At 42.1% G+C, this 14,150-nt stretch overlaps 1 protein-coding gene across 1 annotated transcript in view; it reads right to left on the bottom strand.

Annotated features, from left to right (window-relative positions):
• ncf4 (neutrophil cytosolic factor 4) overlaps positions 1-7,802 on the bottom strand; it is a gene marked incomplete at its 3' end in the record, with an annotated part of 56,197 nt that extends 48,395 nt beyond the window's left edge. Inside the window, exons 1-3 of the mRNA XM_080721693.1 lie at positions 7,701-7,802; positions 6,659-6,743; positions 5,889-6,048 (exon numbers count right to left, since the gene is read on the bottom strand). Coding sequence (XP_080577819.1) covers positions 5,889-6,048; positions 6,659-6,743; positions 7,701-7,732 — 277 coding nt within the window. The 5' untranslated portion in view covers positions 7,733-7,802. The remainder of the gene's footprint in view (positions 1-5,888; positions 6,049-6,658; positions 6,744-7,700) is intronic.
• Between the last annotated feature and the right edge of the window lie 6,348 nt (positions 7,803-14,150).

Consider the following 14,150-nt stretch of genomic DNA (forward strand, 5'->3'; position numbering starts at 1 on the left):
ACATCAGTCCACAGTCCTATTTTAGTTCTGATATGCCTTATACAGTATGTATGCCTGCTTAGTATTCCACAGTATTTCAGAGGGATTTGCATGTGAGGGTCTTTTTAATCAGTCATTTGTGGACTGTCTGTTTTATCCCCTCACTCCTTCAGGCATTTAACATGAAAGACGGTCATGAGTCATGGGAACCGATTCGGTTAAAAAAATTAAGCCAACATTATCTTTCTTTACTTTTCTTTTTCTTTTATTGGTCCAGCATCGGTTATTATCAAGAATTGTGGGGATGTGCATCCTCTCGTCTTGTCTACAAAGTGTCCCCAGCATTCCCTAATCATTACGGACAATTGACAGTTGCAGAGAGTTAGAAGGGGGTGGGACAGACTTAGGAGAAAATGATGACCGGGGGAAACACTTTGCAGATGAGGACAAGGGACAGTGACAGACACACACACACACACACACACACACACACACACACACACACACACACACACACACACGCATGCACGCGCACGCACGCACGCACACACAGCAGAGCATATATACTTTGTTGCCGATGTACTGTATGAGCTTGTAGATCAACTATTTTTTTGTTCACCTATTTTCTCAAAATATTTGCTCACCTATTGTGACTTGCCCAGAATAGGGACGCGAGGGATCATGCGGTTAATGTACAGTACACTACTGTATATAGGACAGTACGGTATGTCTCACACCATCTCCTTGCACTGTACTCAGTGTGGGTCGTGTTATTCTTGTAAAATGTCAGAACGTCTTGCGTGCATTTATTTTCCTGTACAAAGTGTTAAGAGAGTCATCTAGAGAGTTTGGCAATTGGGGACACACGGCCACCAGGACCTTGAACATCTTCTCCGGTCCTCCTTTTCACTTAGTTCATAGAGTTCCCGAAGTCCTGAAGTCACTCCTTCATCCCCTGGGTCGCGGAAGTTTTTCCTCTATGGAGAATAACAATGGGTCATCCTAAAATCGTCTCATATAAGCATAACTGTTTGTCTCTGCGATAATTGTCGGGGAGGTGGCTCTGTATCGTTTACGATAGTCAGTCAGTCATATTTGATACAGTCGGTTTCTGGCGAAGATTTTACTAATTCGTCGGCAGTAACATTATAGTGTGGTATGCTATGTCCAAAATACAGCTCCTGTAGGATTTTTGTGCCAAAATTGATTTTTCTGCAGATTTTGGTTCTATAGGGTCCAAACTATCAGAAAATGACGGGGGTCAAATTTTCCGACCCCTCCCTCATTTCCTGGGGGCGGGTCACTTCAGTTTTGGCCCTATTCGGCTATGTATTCCCAATTTCCCATAGTATTTTTTGCAAAAATTGATTTGTTTGCTCTTTTGGCTTCTATAGGGACCAAACTATCAGAAAATTACGGGGGTCACATTTTCAGACCCCTCCCTCATTTCCTGGGGGCGGGTCACTTCAGTTTTGGCCCTATTCGGCTATGTATTCCCAATTTCCCATAGTATTTTTTGCTAAAATTGATTTGTTTGCTGTTTTGGCTTCTATAGGGACCAAACTATCAGAAAATTACGGGGGTCACATTTTCAGACCCCTCCCTCATTTCCTGGGGCCGGGTCACTTCAGTTTTGGCCCTATTCAGCTATGCATTCCCAATTTCCCATAGGATTTTTTGGCAAAAAATGTTTTGTTTGCTGTTTTGGCTTCCATAGGGAACAAACTATCAGAAAATAACGGGGTTGACATTTTCAGACCCCGCCCTCATTTCCTGGGGGCGGGTCACAGTTTTGGCCCTATTCAGCTATGCATTCCAATTTCCCATAGGATTTTTTTTTTTTGCTAAAATTGTTTTGTTTGCTGTTTAGGCTTCTATGGGGACCAAACTATCAGAAAATGACAGGGTTCAAATTTTAATACCCCTCCCCCATTTCCTGAGGCGGGGAGGGGGCGTTTCAGTTTTGGCCCTATTCGGCTCTATATTCCCATAGATTTTTGAGCGGTGGTCACAACGCTCCTATACGTGACCGTGTGTGTGGGTCTGTCTGTCTGTCTGTCTGTCTGTCTGTATGTCTGTATGTCTGTCTCCGTGTCCGTAGCCTGCAGTAACCTTTTCTGACCACACATGTTAAGGGAGGGGCGCTGTTGCACACACACACACACACACACACACACACACACACACACACACACACACACACACACCACCGCTCAGTTCACACGAGTGTGATTTATTTTCTTCTTTTCTGTTTTGGCTTCTTTAGGGACCAAACTGTCAGAAAATGAGGGGGTTCACATTTTGCATGCAATTGAAGATGCCAGGGCAGAGCCCCTGTAGGAAGATCTTCCATGTGTCCCATAGCATGATCTGACGGAGGACGATTATTCTATCAAAGTTCTTATTGTTGATGCCATGGGTTTGCTTCAGAACATGAAAAAGACAAAAAGCTGTCAGGATGCATTCAACAAACGCATCATAACGATGATGGCTGGCTATGTTGAGGGTCAAGTTGTCTTTGATAGGTAATATTAGGTATATGGATCAGTCGAAAAACACAAAGTCTTCATCCAGAGATGAAGCTCACTATGTCCATCAAGGAACTCCTGACTGTGTGATCAACCAAGGAGAAGTTGACATGTGTTAGGCCAGGGACTGCTTGAGTATTTCTCAAGGGACAGTTCTTTCAAGCTCGTTGTCATATAATGATACCTTCATCAAGGGACATGATTTTGAGGAGGTGCACACATTGAAGAGGCTGCTGACACCAATCTCCATTTGCCCTGAGCCCTGAGCTTCCACCAATTGAAGAGAATTGGTGGAATTCAGAGAGTGGAGGGTATGTTCCAGTCAGGTGTCTTGCCCTCCCTGCTCCAAAGGCAATACTTGAGCTCATCACATGTAATGTGGGTGCAAAGCAGGTTGCAAGGGACAGTCAGTCTCTGCTATGGCACTGGACTGGAGACTTTCTTTCTCCATTCAAGTGGATGGTAAGACACAGATAAAAAAAATATTTGTGACAGATATTTTCTTTTATCTGTATCTTACCATCCACTTGAATGGAGAAAGATATTTTTGTATCTGTTTATCTGGCCCAGTGGGAATGAGCCTTAAGGGAGGACATAGATAACAGTGATCATGAATAGATCCTGTATATGAGTAGAATAATAACAGGTCAGAAGTATAAATGCTACCCCATCCTCCTCACTTGAACTGTTCCTACCTAAACTATTGAATATCCTCAGAATATACTGTGAAGTTGTGTATAAAGTACTGTAAAGTACTCCCCCCCCCCCCCCCCCCCCCCCCCCCCCCCCATATGAGGGAGGGGTCTGAAAATTGGAACCCTGTCATTTTGTGATAGTTTGGTCCCTATAGAAGCCAAAACGGCAAAGAAATCAATTTTAGCAAAACACTCCTATGGGAATACATAGGTGAATAGGGCCAAAACTGAAGTGACCCCCCCCCCTAGGAAATGAGGGAGGGGTCTGAAAATTTGACCCCCATTATTTTCTGATAGTTTGGTCCCTATAGAAGCCAAAACAGCAAACAAATCATTTTTTTGCAGAAAACTCCTCTGGGAAATTGGGAAAACATAGCTGAATAGGGCCAAAACTGAAGTGACCCTCCTCCAGGAAATGAGGGAGGGGTCTGAAAATTGAACCCCCATCATTTTCTGATAGTTTGGTCCCTATAGAAGCCAAAACAGCAAAATAAATCTATTTGGCAAAAGAATCCTTTGGGAAATTGGGAAAACAAGGCCGAATAGGGCCAAAACTGAAGTGACCCGCCCCCAAGGAAATGAGGGAGGGGTCTGAAAATTTGACCCCCGTCATTTTCTGATAGTTTGGTCCCTATAGAAGCCAAAACAGCAAAAAAATCAATTTTGGCAAAAAATTCCTACAGGAATACATAGCATACCGCACTAATAGCGTTTCCTCGCCGTCAGGTGATGCTTCATATCCATATGAGTCAAACTGCCGGGATCATTCTTTTATTTTTGGAACACACTTCTTATTTGATGCGAATCATGTACGCCAGCCTTCGGTGTTCTATGGCATGATCAGAGTTAGCTCTCTCTCTCTCTCTATCTCTCTCTCTCTCGTTCTCTTGATTTGATTCTCTCTTGATTTGCTTTCAGTCTCTGCTCTCTATTGATCGAACTCTTCTGTTTTCTACACTTTATTCAGATCATCACATTATCCCAACGTAGTGACATTGTAACATCTGTAATTCTGTATACTACATTGACTCTGTCACTGAAGTATTTATTCGGACTACTTTACGCTGTCTTGTGTCCAAAACACATTTCCCTTCAGGAGCCATAAAAGACATCTTAGAGTCCTAATCTTCCTTTATGTCTCACAGACACACTCTTTCTAACCCCTTTACCCTTTATTTGCTGTAACTAGTCTTTTTCACTCATGGGACACGGCTCATGGCTACAGGCATAAGCGTCCCCTCTAAGATTGGCTACAGGCATAAATAGATAGATGATTCTACAAGATTCTAGAAATCCATAAATAAATAAAAAACCTGTAACCTGATGAGCTCACTTCTCGAAATGTCTTTAGAACCTTGACTAAGCAATCTACAAAACCATCACCACAAATGTGCTTGTCTGTCTCATAGGAGGGCAGTGGGCAGTTCAGAAACCCATCATCTTGTGACATCATCGATGGGGAATCCAAGCTAATAGAAAATGCAGGCTTTCTATTCCTGAAAAGTTGCAATGTTAAAGTGGAAGTCATTGTTGCCCCAATAATAAAAATCGAAATATTTTTTCAAAAACATTGTTTAAAAAATAAAATCTGTAAAAATGATGATGTCTCAAGATGATGGTTTTCTGAACTTCCCACAGGAGCTCCTAAGAGAAATTGTGCTATTTTATTATGAACATTAGTGAGGACCTATTATATGAAGATAGGTTGAAAAGTGTCAAAGTCGTCCTTTAAGAATCAAGCTAGAGACAAATGTAACATATATACTGTACAGTATCTGCCTTTTGTTGATGACTCCACCCCATCCCTACATGGACTGGGAGGTACTGTACACGTATCTCTGCCAGCTGTGGTCATATAGCCGATCTGGTCCTATCCCAATGAGCGGAGGTGAGAGAATGAGTGTGCACTTTTAAAGTGAAGGTTACAGAGTGATGAAGCAGAACTGATGCTGTCTTCTATATTTATTCAGCGTTGGTGCATCAGCCAAAACGAGAAAGGTACACCTACACAAGATCAATAAGATAAGAGATAGTATAGTTTCACCTATGATGAATGTATAATAAAATAAGGTTAGTCCAAATGTTTCCAGTGAATGTTTTATGATTTAAAAACAAAACAAACTCGAAAGCCAGCGATCATTTGTCCTGTCACTTACACAAGATGCCCATATATTATTCAAAGTCAAAAGACCAAAACGAGAACTGAGATGTAAAACAAAACATCCCAACTGTATGATATTACAGAAGAGAAACACAAGAGGGAAGTTAAGTCAGTGGCCCTTAACAACGCGTTTGCGTCACTGCTGACAGTGATTATAAACGGCAACCCCTGGGGCACTATTATGTAAAGTGAAGTTAGTGAACATACCATACTGTACTGTACATACTCATTGTACATACAGTACAACATGCTGCACCCTAATTGCGTTGTACTGTGTATGTGCTTGTACGTGTACTGTGCTTTGGAAATGAGTTGATCGTTGACAATGTAACTGTGCCTGTGCCTGTACTGTATGTGTTACAATGACAATACACTTCTATTCTATACCTGACATAAACATGCACATACACACATTGTACACACACACACACACACACACACACACACACACACACACACACACACACACACACACACACACACACACACAATACACACACACACGATACACGCAAGCATACACACCTGGCAGAGTTGGTAAGATACAGGTGTTGGGACCAGGTTTGTCAGGGTCTGCCGGGGAATACTTCAAGCCCAGCTCCTGATGGAGAAGTGAGAACTCCTTGTACCGCCTGTAGATCAAATATTTGCTGCCGCCTTTAGAGTTCACCTCGATTGCAAACCTCTGGGGTGGGGGCAAGAAAGGAATAAAATGGAAAATGAAGAGGGGAATTGAAGGAAATAAAACAGGAAACTGAAAGATGGGATAGAGAGTGATCACAAACTATTTGAAAAGTTTCCCCACCACATAATTACTTTGTTTCTATACTCATGCAGGGGTGTCACACCAAATTCTGGGCCCTGGGTACAAAGATTATTAATAGAACTATTGAAAAATAGCAGATCTACAAGCTTGCAACGCAGCACTCGGTGCCGCGCTGCAAGCTTGTAGATCTGCTATTTTTGAAAAATCGTGAAAATGTTTCCTTCTAAGGTTTTTTTAAAAACCTGTTTCTTTGTCAGTGGTGCTCAAACTTTTTCATGTGAAGGACCCCCAAAATGATATGTATTTGATATGTAATGAAATTTGAGTTACAAATGTTCGCTTAAAAAATACACATTCAAGATTTGCATTTTCACGACTTTTCAAAAATAGCAGATCTACAAGCTCGCAGCGAGGCACTGTGAGCTTGTACATCTGCTATTTTTTTCAATAGGTAAAGCATAAAATAATTAAGGCCCCTCCGCCTTGGGCCCTAGTAACTCAAAGATATATCATAAATTCATGATCTTACATAATAGTCAATGAAGCCTTTCGTCTCCTCGATGTCAGCAATGGTGGCACTGACAGGGACGTCATCAGGGAGCTGGTCAAAGTCACTGGAATGAATTTGGAGATAATCCTACACGTGTAAATTAAAGTGAAGCCATTGTCCAATGCCCCAATTCAATACAGGTTTAATGTTCCCATAGTGTTCTCAGTGAGCGACACCGTCGTACGAGGTAGCCTATAAATCACAGCTGTCATATATGCAGTGGTGGAAAGTAACTCATTATATTTACTTAAGTACTGTACAGTATTTAAGTGTCATTTTGAGGCATTTCTTTAACTTTACTTACCAATTGTCTGTACTTTTACTTCTACTCCACTACATCTTAGAGGTAAATATTGTACTTTTACTCCACTACAATAATTTGAAAACTTTAGTTACTAGTTACAACTAGATTTGGATTATTATAACAAAATATATATACCCACTTAAGCCCTATATACATTTTGCCGATGCATTGTGAGCTTGTAGATCTACTATTTTCAAAGGATTTGTATAAAATGTATAGCCTACATTTGAAAACGTGTGAAATGGTACATTCTGCATAATGAGTACTTTTACTTTTGGTACTTAGAGTACATGTTCATACCAAAGCTTTTGTAGCCTACTTTTATTCAAGTACATTTTGAATACAGGACTTACTTGTAATAGAGTATTTCTACGTTACAGTATTGATACTTTTACTTAAGTAGAACATATGAGTACTTTTTCCACCACTGCATATGACATCGCCAGAACATGCTTAGAATGTGACCTTTAACGACAACATAGCTACACCTTACAGATACGTCCAACTTAAACACACATGTTTTAAGTTTCAAGTTACATTAGGCTACAGTGGGCTACACGCATCTCAACATAACTTCAGACACTACAATTTCACAGCACGTTCGTGCGCAATGGAATGTGATGCGCGCGTCGCATTTCCAGCTCCTATGGTTGGAAAGATATCTATTTTTCCAAGGACTGGAGGAGATTTATTGTCTCAGATTTCAAAGACACTCACCTCTCATGTCGTAATTGTCGGGGAAGCGTCATTATTTGTATTGAAGCTGTAATGTATAGGCTACCTATGTGAAAGTAGAAACCTATTGGGGACGAGACGTGCGTTCACTTCATACACACATACAGTACACGCGCACCAAACACAGTCAGAAGTGCGTGCGTCTGACTCCGGCACCTCACCAAGTTACGCACGACATACAGGAAGCAAGTTTTTCAGTGAAACACATCCTCTATTAATGTTGGCTGGGGCTGGCTGGGTGTGGAGACTGTGGACTGTGTGTGCAACACTGACAAAGGTTTTGTTAATGATTTAATAGCCACGCAGGTTGATTCAGGCTATTACAGTAAACCTTTCTCTTCCTCTTCCTCTTCCATCCCCAGCCCCACAAAGAGTGAACGATCCTGCCTTTCTTCTGTCTAGTTAGACCACGTGGTTCTCAAACTTTTTGATTTCAAGGACCCCCAAATTGACACGTATTTGCCAACCTATATTTGAATAGATATACCAGGGGCAGCGGCGTCAGTTCAGAAAAAGCTAAGGTATGGCAACATGACTGGTGTCTTGCACGCGCGCCCTAGACACCAGTCATGTTGCCATACCTTAGCAACAGGCACGATTACAGTACATTTTATTATTTCCCCCTGTAGCCAAGGTATGGCAGCTGCCATAGCTTGCCATACCCAATTGACGCCTCTGACCAGGGGCCCCCCATAAGAGAAGATAACTGGCCCATGTGCCTGCTTCAGTCTGCGTCCCTGGAGTTGACCTTCAAACCATAAATTATGCTCCTGATGAATAAAGCTGATGGCTAAGAGGATGCTGAGTAGATGCTGGGTAGCTTTGGGATTTTGACACACGACTCCTCCTCTCAAGTTGTAGTGATTAAATCTTATGGCACTAGATGTCAGCAAAGTGATGGTGTGGTGCTGGAGTGTGATTTGCATGCTGTTGAAAGAGAGGAACTCTGTGTGTGTGTGTGTGTGTGTGTGTGTGTGTGTGTGTGTGTGTGTGTGTGTGTGTGTGTGTGTGCGTGCGTGTGCGTGTGCGTGTGCGTGTGCGTGTGCGTGTGTGTGTGTGTGTATGTAGGCCTGTCACAATTATTACATAAAATTGTTTAATCGCAATTATTTGACATAATCACCATAATCCTTTCCCTGTTGAAAATGAGAATATATTTTCAAACATTTTCAAATCGTCGCATTGCGTTTGTAGATCGGCTATTTCCACTATCAATGTTCTTTTTAAAGTATAAAGTTGTCAAATATGTCAGTCATTTATTTGTATATTTAGGTTATGTGTCATATATCTGCCATGTGCAACTTCAATGCTTGAGTAAGATACAGATTAAAAAAAAACATTTACCACAGATAAAAGTATCTGTGGTAAATATCTGTGGTAGATATTTTTTTTATCTGTATCTACCATCCACTTTGAATGGAAAAATATCTGGAGAAAGCGATTTTTTTTATCTGTTATCTGGCCCAGTGGGAATGGGCCTTTAAAGCCAAACAGAAATACTAGTAAGACGCCTCAGGGCGACAAGCGAGGTCGCGCCACACTGATGTGGACATCAGGGATCTCCATATATGGGCATAAAAGGGATTTGTTCCCCTGGTGGCATCACAGGGATCTCCATATCTCCATATAAGGGCATAAAAAGGATTTGTTCCCCCTGGCATCACAGGATCTTTCTAACAGGGCATCATTAATATTGATGACATCAGGGAACTCCTTATATGCATAAAAGGGATTCTATTAGTGTGACATCACAGTGAAGCCAGCGCGTGATGTCAGAGCAGCAAACCCATTCTGGAGTGGTTCCCCTGACATCACAGTGACATCAGAGAATGATGACATCATGATGACACGTGAGTGCGTGTACACAACATAAAGATATGATAATAACTTATACAGTCCATTTCCGGGGTGTTGCTTACGTCTTTTTACTCTACTCAAGCATCTGCTGTCATCCGTCAGGGATGGGAGGGGGCTCCCTGTATGCGCTCAGCCGAAGGCACCATGAAGAACACACAGATCCCAGGAATAGCTATACGTGTCTATTAGGGGTGTAACGATATAGTAACTGTATCGAAATATCGTTTTTAACTTAAAAAATGTAAGTATATCGAAATGAAAACAGCTAAAATCGAATCGTATCGTTTTATTTTGTATCGTATCGAATCGGCAGTGCAAAGAATCGATTGTATCGATACTACCTACTTGTGCATTGCATTTAGCATTTTTAAGAAGAAAAAATGAAAAGAAGGGGTTTAATTACTTTTCCTTTCCATAATAGCTACACTGGTCTATTGATAAATGTGTGTAATCTCTGGGTTCATGACAAGGTGCAAATATACAATGTTCATGTATTTGGCAGATAATCACTGTGTTTACTTATTTATATCCATAATAATACATGTTTCCCTTAAAAACCTGCACTATCTACACCTTTCACACAGATTTAATTTCTTTGCTAAATAGTTACTATATCGATTTTGATCATTGAATCGAATCGTATCGTATCGCCATGAATGAACCAATATTGTCCATGTATCGTATCGTCAACCATGTATCGTGATATGTATCGAATCGCTATTAAAATGTATCGTTACACCCCTAGTGTCTATCCATACCATGCAGTCATAGCTCCCCGAGTGCATAGATTCTATTGTGTTTTGTGTTTCTTACTCAGTGTCCTGTTGTAGCCTGGCGCTCTTTAATGAGGACATATCGATTCCATCTCTATTTTCATACGGCCCGAGACTATGACACTCTGAATAGTTGCTCGCATATCAGTCCATCCGTGGCCATGAATTGCAGCTATGTATTTCAACACGACCAGGGCATCCTGTGGGCCGGCCTCCTCCAAGCCAGCTACTTCACACACTTACATTCAAGGGTGTATTTATCTTCAAGGTTATGCCAGTTGCTAGGCTCTAGAGTGTGTGTGTGTGTGTGTGTGTGTGTGTGTGTGTGTGTGTGTGTGTGTGTGTGTGTGTGTGTGTGTGTGTGTGTGTGTGTGTGTGTGTGTGTGTGTGTGTGTGTGTGTGTGTGTGTGTGTGTGTGTGTGTGTGCCTTCTACAGTATATAGTTTAATGACATTGCATCCTTGGAACACAACTCTAAACTAGAGCGACACTGCCAAAAACAGCTGAAGGAATCCCATAGGCAATTGAGTTGACAGACAGGTACAGGCAGGCAGGCAGGCACACACACACACACACACACACACACACACACACACACACACACACACACACACACACACACACACACACACACACACACACACACACACACACACACACACACACACACACACACACACACACTGTAGGAAAAGAAGCAAGACTGACAGAAAGGCTTGACAGACACAGCATTTTGACAGCAGGTCACCTTGCACTTGCAGACATTGAGGCATAATGAGGAACTAAGAAGAATTAAGAGGCTGTATTTCTTGTGGTTGATGACAGCTGGTGCATCATTTGATGATTATTACACAATAAGATCAGTTCGTTTAACCAGTTGAACCCCAGCATGCCTATTCTGATGGTAACATTCGCCAGAAATAACAGATCTATACGAGCTATTTTGAGTGAAGAGTTTTTTGATGAAGAGATTTGGTGTAGACGTAAAAAGCGGTCCAACTATAGTTGTAACTCTAGTCGGTTTCACTAAGAATAAAGGGTTTAAGTGTACAAACAGGCAAATGGACCCATAAGAGTCCATGTGGTCCCATTTGTACACTGAGAACCACATGGATCCTTATGGGTCCATTTTGTTCCATTCGTACTGTCTCAGAGTTAGCATTGAGCACTGGGCTGTGGTTGAACATACAGCATTTTAAGGACAGTGCCGTATTGTAGCTCACACTGCTGACCTCTCCTGTTAAATGAACACTCAGGATTTTACTGTGTGGATTTCCCTGTGTGTATTGCAGGATCGAGCCAGTCCGCTAATCTAGGTGTAACTGGTTGAGGGATATCCTAGTGATACCAATACAAACATACACAGGCACGCACGGCACGCACTCACACACACACACACTCACACACACACTCACTCTCTCTCACACACACACACACACACACACACACACACACACACACACACACACACACACACACACACACACACACACACACACACACTCACACACACACACACACACAAACACACACACACACACACACACACACACACACACACACACACACACACACACACACACACACACACACACACTCACTCAGTTCAGCTGTGGCAAATGTCCACCTGTCAAGAGTTTAATACCGCACCTGTTGCAGAACAGCAACTGTATCATTAAAAACTATATTTGAGACGGCGGCCTTCCCTCTATCTACCTCTCGATCTATCTATCTGTCAGTCAGTCAGTCAGTCAGTCAGTCAGTCAGACAGACAGACAGACAGACAGACAGACAGACAGACAGACAGCCAGCCTATCTCTCTCTCTCTCTCTCTCTCTCTCTCTCTCTCTCTTTAACTGATACGGGTCATAATTCTCCCCTCCCTGTCTGACTGTTGTTCCTCCAGTCATGTCTTGTCCTCAATAAACCTTAAGCACCTCATTTATCAAACTAACAGTAGCTGCTGCACTTTATACCACCGTTTGTCAACCAATGGTCCACTGAGTCCTAGTGGAAACATGTTTATTGCGACCGTAGGGAGCAAGTTTACTATGAGAACCGTCACAGCTTGACTGTATGTATACGTGTAACGCCTGACACTGTGATTCCCCTGACACATCACTGTGACATCACAGTAATGTCAGATACTCAGAGCAAGGTTCTCCATATATAGGCATAAACAGGTGACATCACAGTGATGTCAGATACTGTACTCAGAGCAGGGATCTCCATATATGGGCATAAAAGGGATTCTGTTAGGGATCTCATATGGGCATAAAAGGAATTCTGTTAGGGATCTCTATATATGGGCATAAAAGGGATTGTATCCCAGATGATGCCCTGTTAGGAGAACCACACTAACAGAATCTATATATGGCCAAGACAGATGGCGCGACCACTTTTCACCCTTAGGCGTTTTACTGGTTGTATACTTTTGTTAAATGAAAGCTTTTGAATTAATAACCTTGAAATGTATTATTTAGGGCTTGATACAGTATACTCTGTGTTGCGCATTGATCATTTTTAATAATTATTCACTAGCATATTATGCTAGTGGTCCAGACAAAGCTGTCAATATTCACCCTGATCGCTCAATAACCTCTCTGTCTTTGTGTTTCCAAGAAGTCTTCTTCTCTGTCTCCTCACTCCCTACTGTCACCCTTCTAATCTCCCCTGGCATCCTTTTAAAGGGCTGACCATAGGAAATTGCTGACCAGGGGTAATTCAATAGTACGGTGAAAGTCATGAGAGTCTGGACTATAAACAAGGGGAACAGAGGGACACACCGGCGGGTGGAGGGAGAGAGAGAGAGAGAGAGAGAGGGAGAGAGAGAGAGAGAGAGAGAGAGAGAGAGAGAGAGAGAGAGAGAGAGAGAGATTGCTAATTGTTTGCTTTTGTTGTTGAAATTACAATAGGTGTAGCCCAGTGAGTTTATGCATAAGGGAGGAAAAGTGTGTCTGAAAGAGAGAAGATAAGAAATTTAAGAAATGTGGGGCAGCTGTGAATATAGAAAGCCGAACAATGTGGAACCAAATAGAAGCAACGTTATTGCCAGACCCATGAAATGGGTAGGCCTACATAAGCAAATGTCGGTCTGTCCCTTTTCTATATAAAGGGTATATATGATGATGACATGATGATGACATGCCTACAAAAGGCATGATGTCATAAATGATGATGACAGACAGGGGGTCTGGCACAACCAGGTTGACCTGGTCTAGTTTTATTGCACAGCGTCACAGGACTGTTAAAGGGCACCAATTTGGTCAACATTAAAATTCAACTAGAAAGATGCAATTGGAAATTGCAAGTGTGGATGCTGTTGAGTCTAATGTGGGGAGCCAATCAGAGAGGGGGAAAAGGGTGACATCACAATATCAAGGTATACCGTGATGTCTGATTGGGTGAAGGGTTACAGCAAATGATGAGTAACTCGGACAAGTACTTCAATGGGAAAACCCTTAGAGAAAAAGGTTACATCAGATGATGAGAAAGCTAGACAAGAACTTAGTCTTGTTCACTAATACAGTCTTCAGTCAAAAATGATCTCCCCAATGTGACAATATTTCCTGACATACTGTAGGCCACATCTGGGGACAATTCTATGCCCATTATGGCCTAGGTCCGGAACGCGCACATGCACGCACGCGCGCACACACACACACACACACACACACACACACACACACACACACACACACACACACACACACACACACACACACACACACACACACACACACACACACACACACACACACACACACCTTTCATGTAAGTTCTACATTAATTGATGATTTGA

Source organism: Nannobrachium achirus, assembly GCF_963921795.1.
Source record: "Nannobrachium achirus genome assembly, chromosome: 3".
In the NCBI taxonomy this organism is placed as follows: domain Eukaryota; kingdom Metazoa; phylum Chordata; class Actinopteri; order Myctophiformes; family Myctophidae; genus Nannobrachium; species Nannobrachium achirus.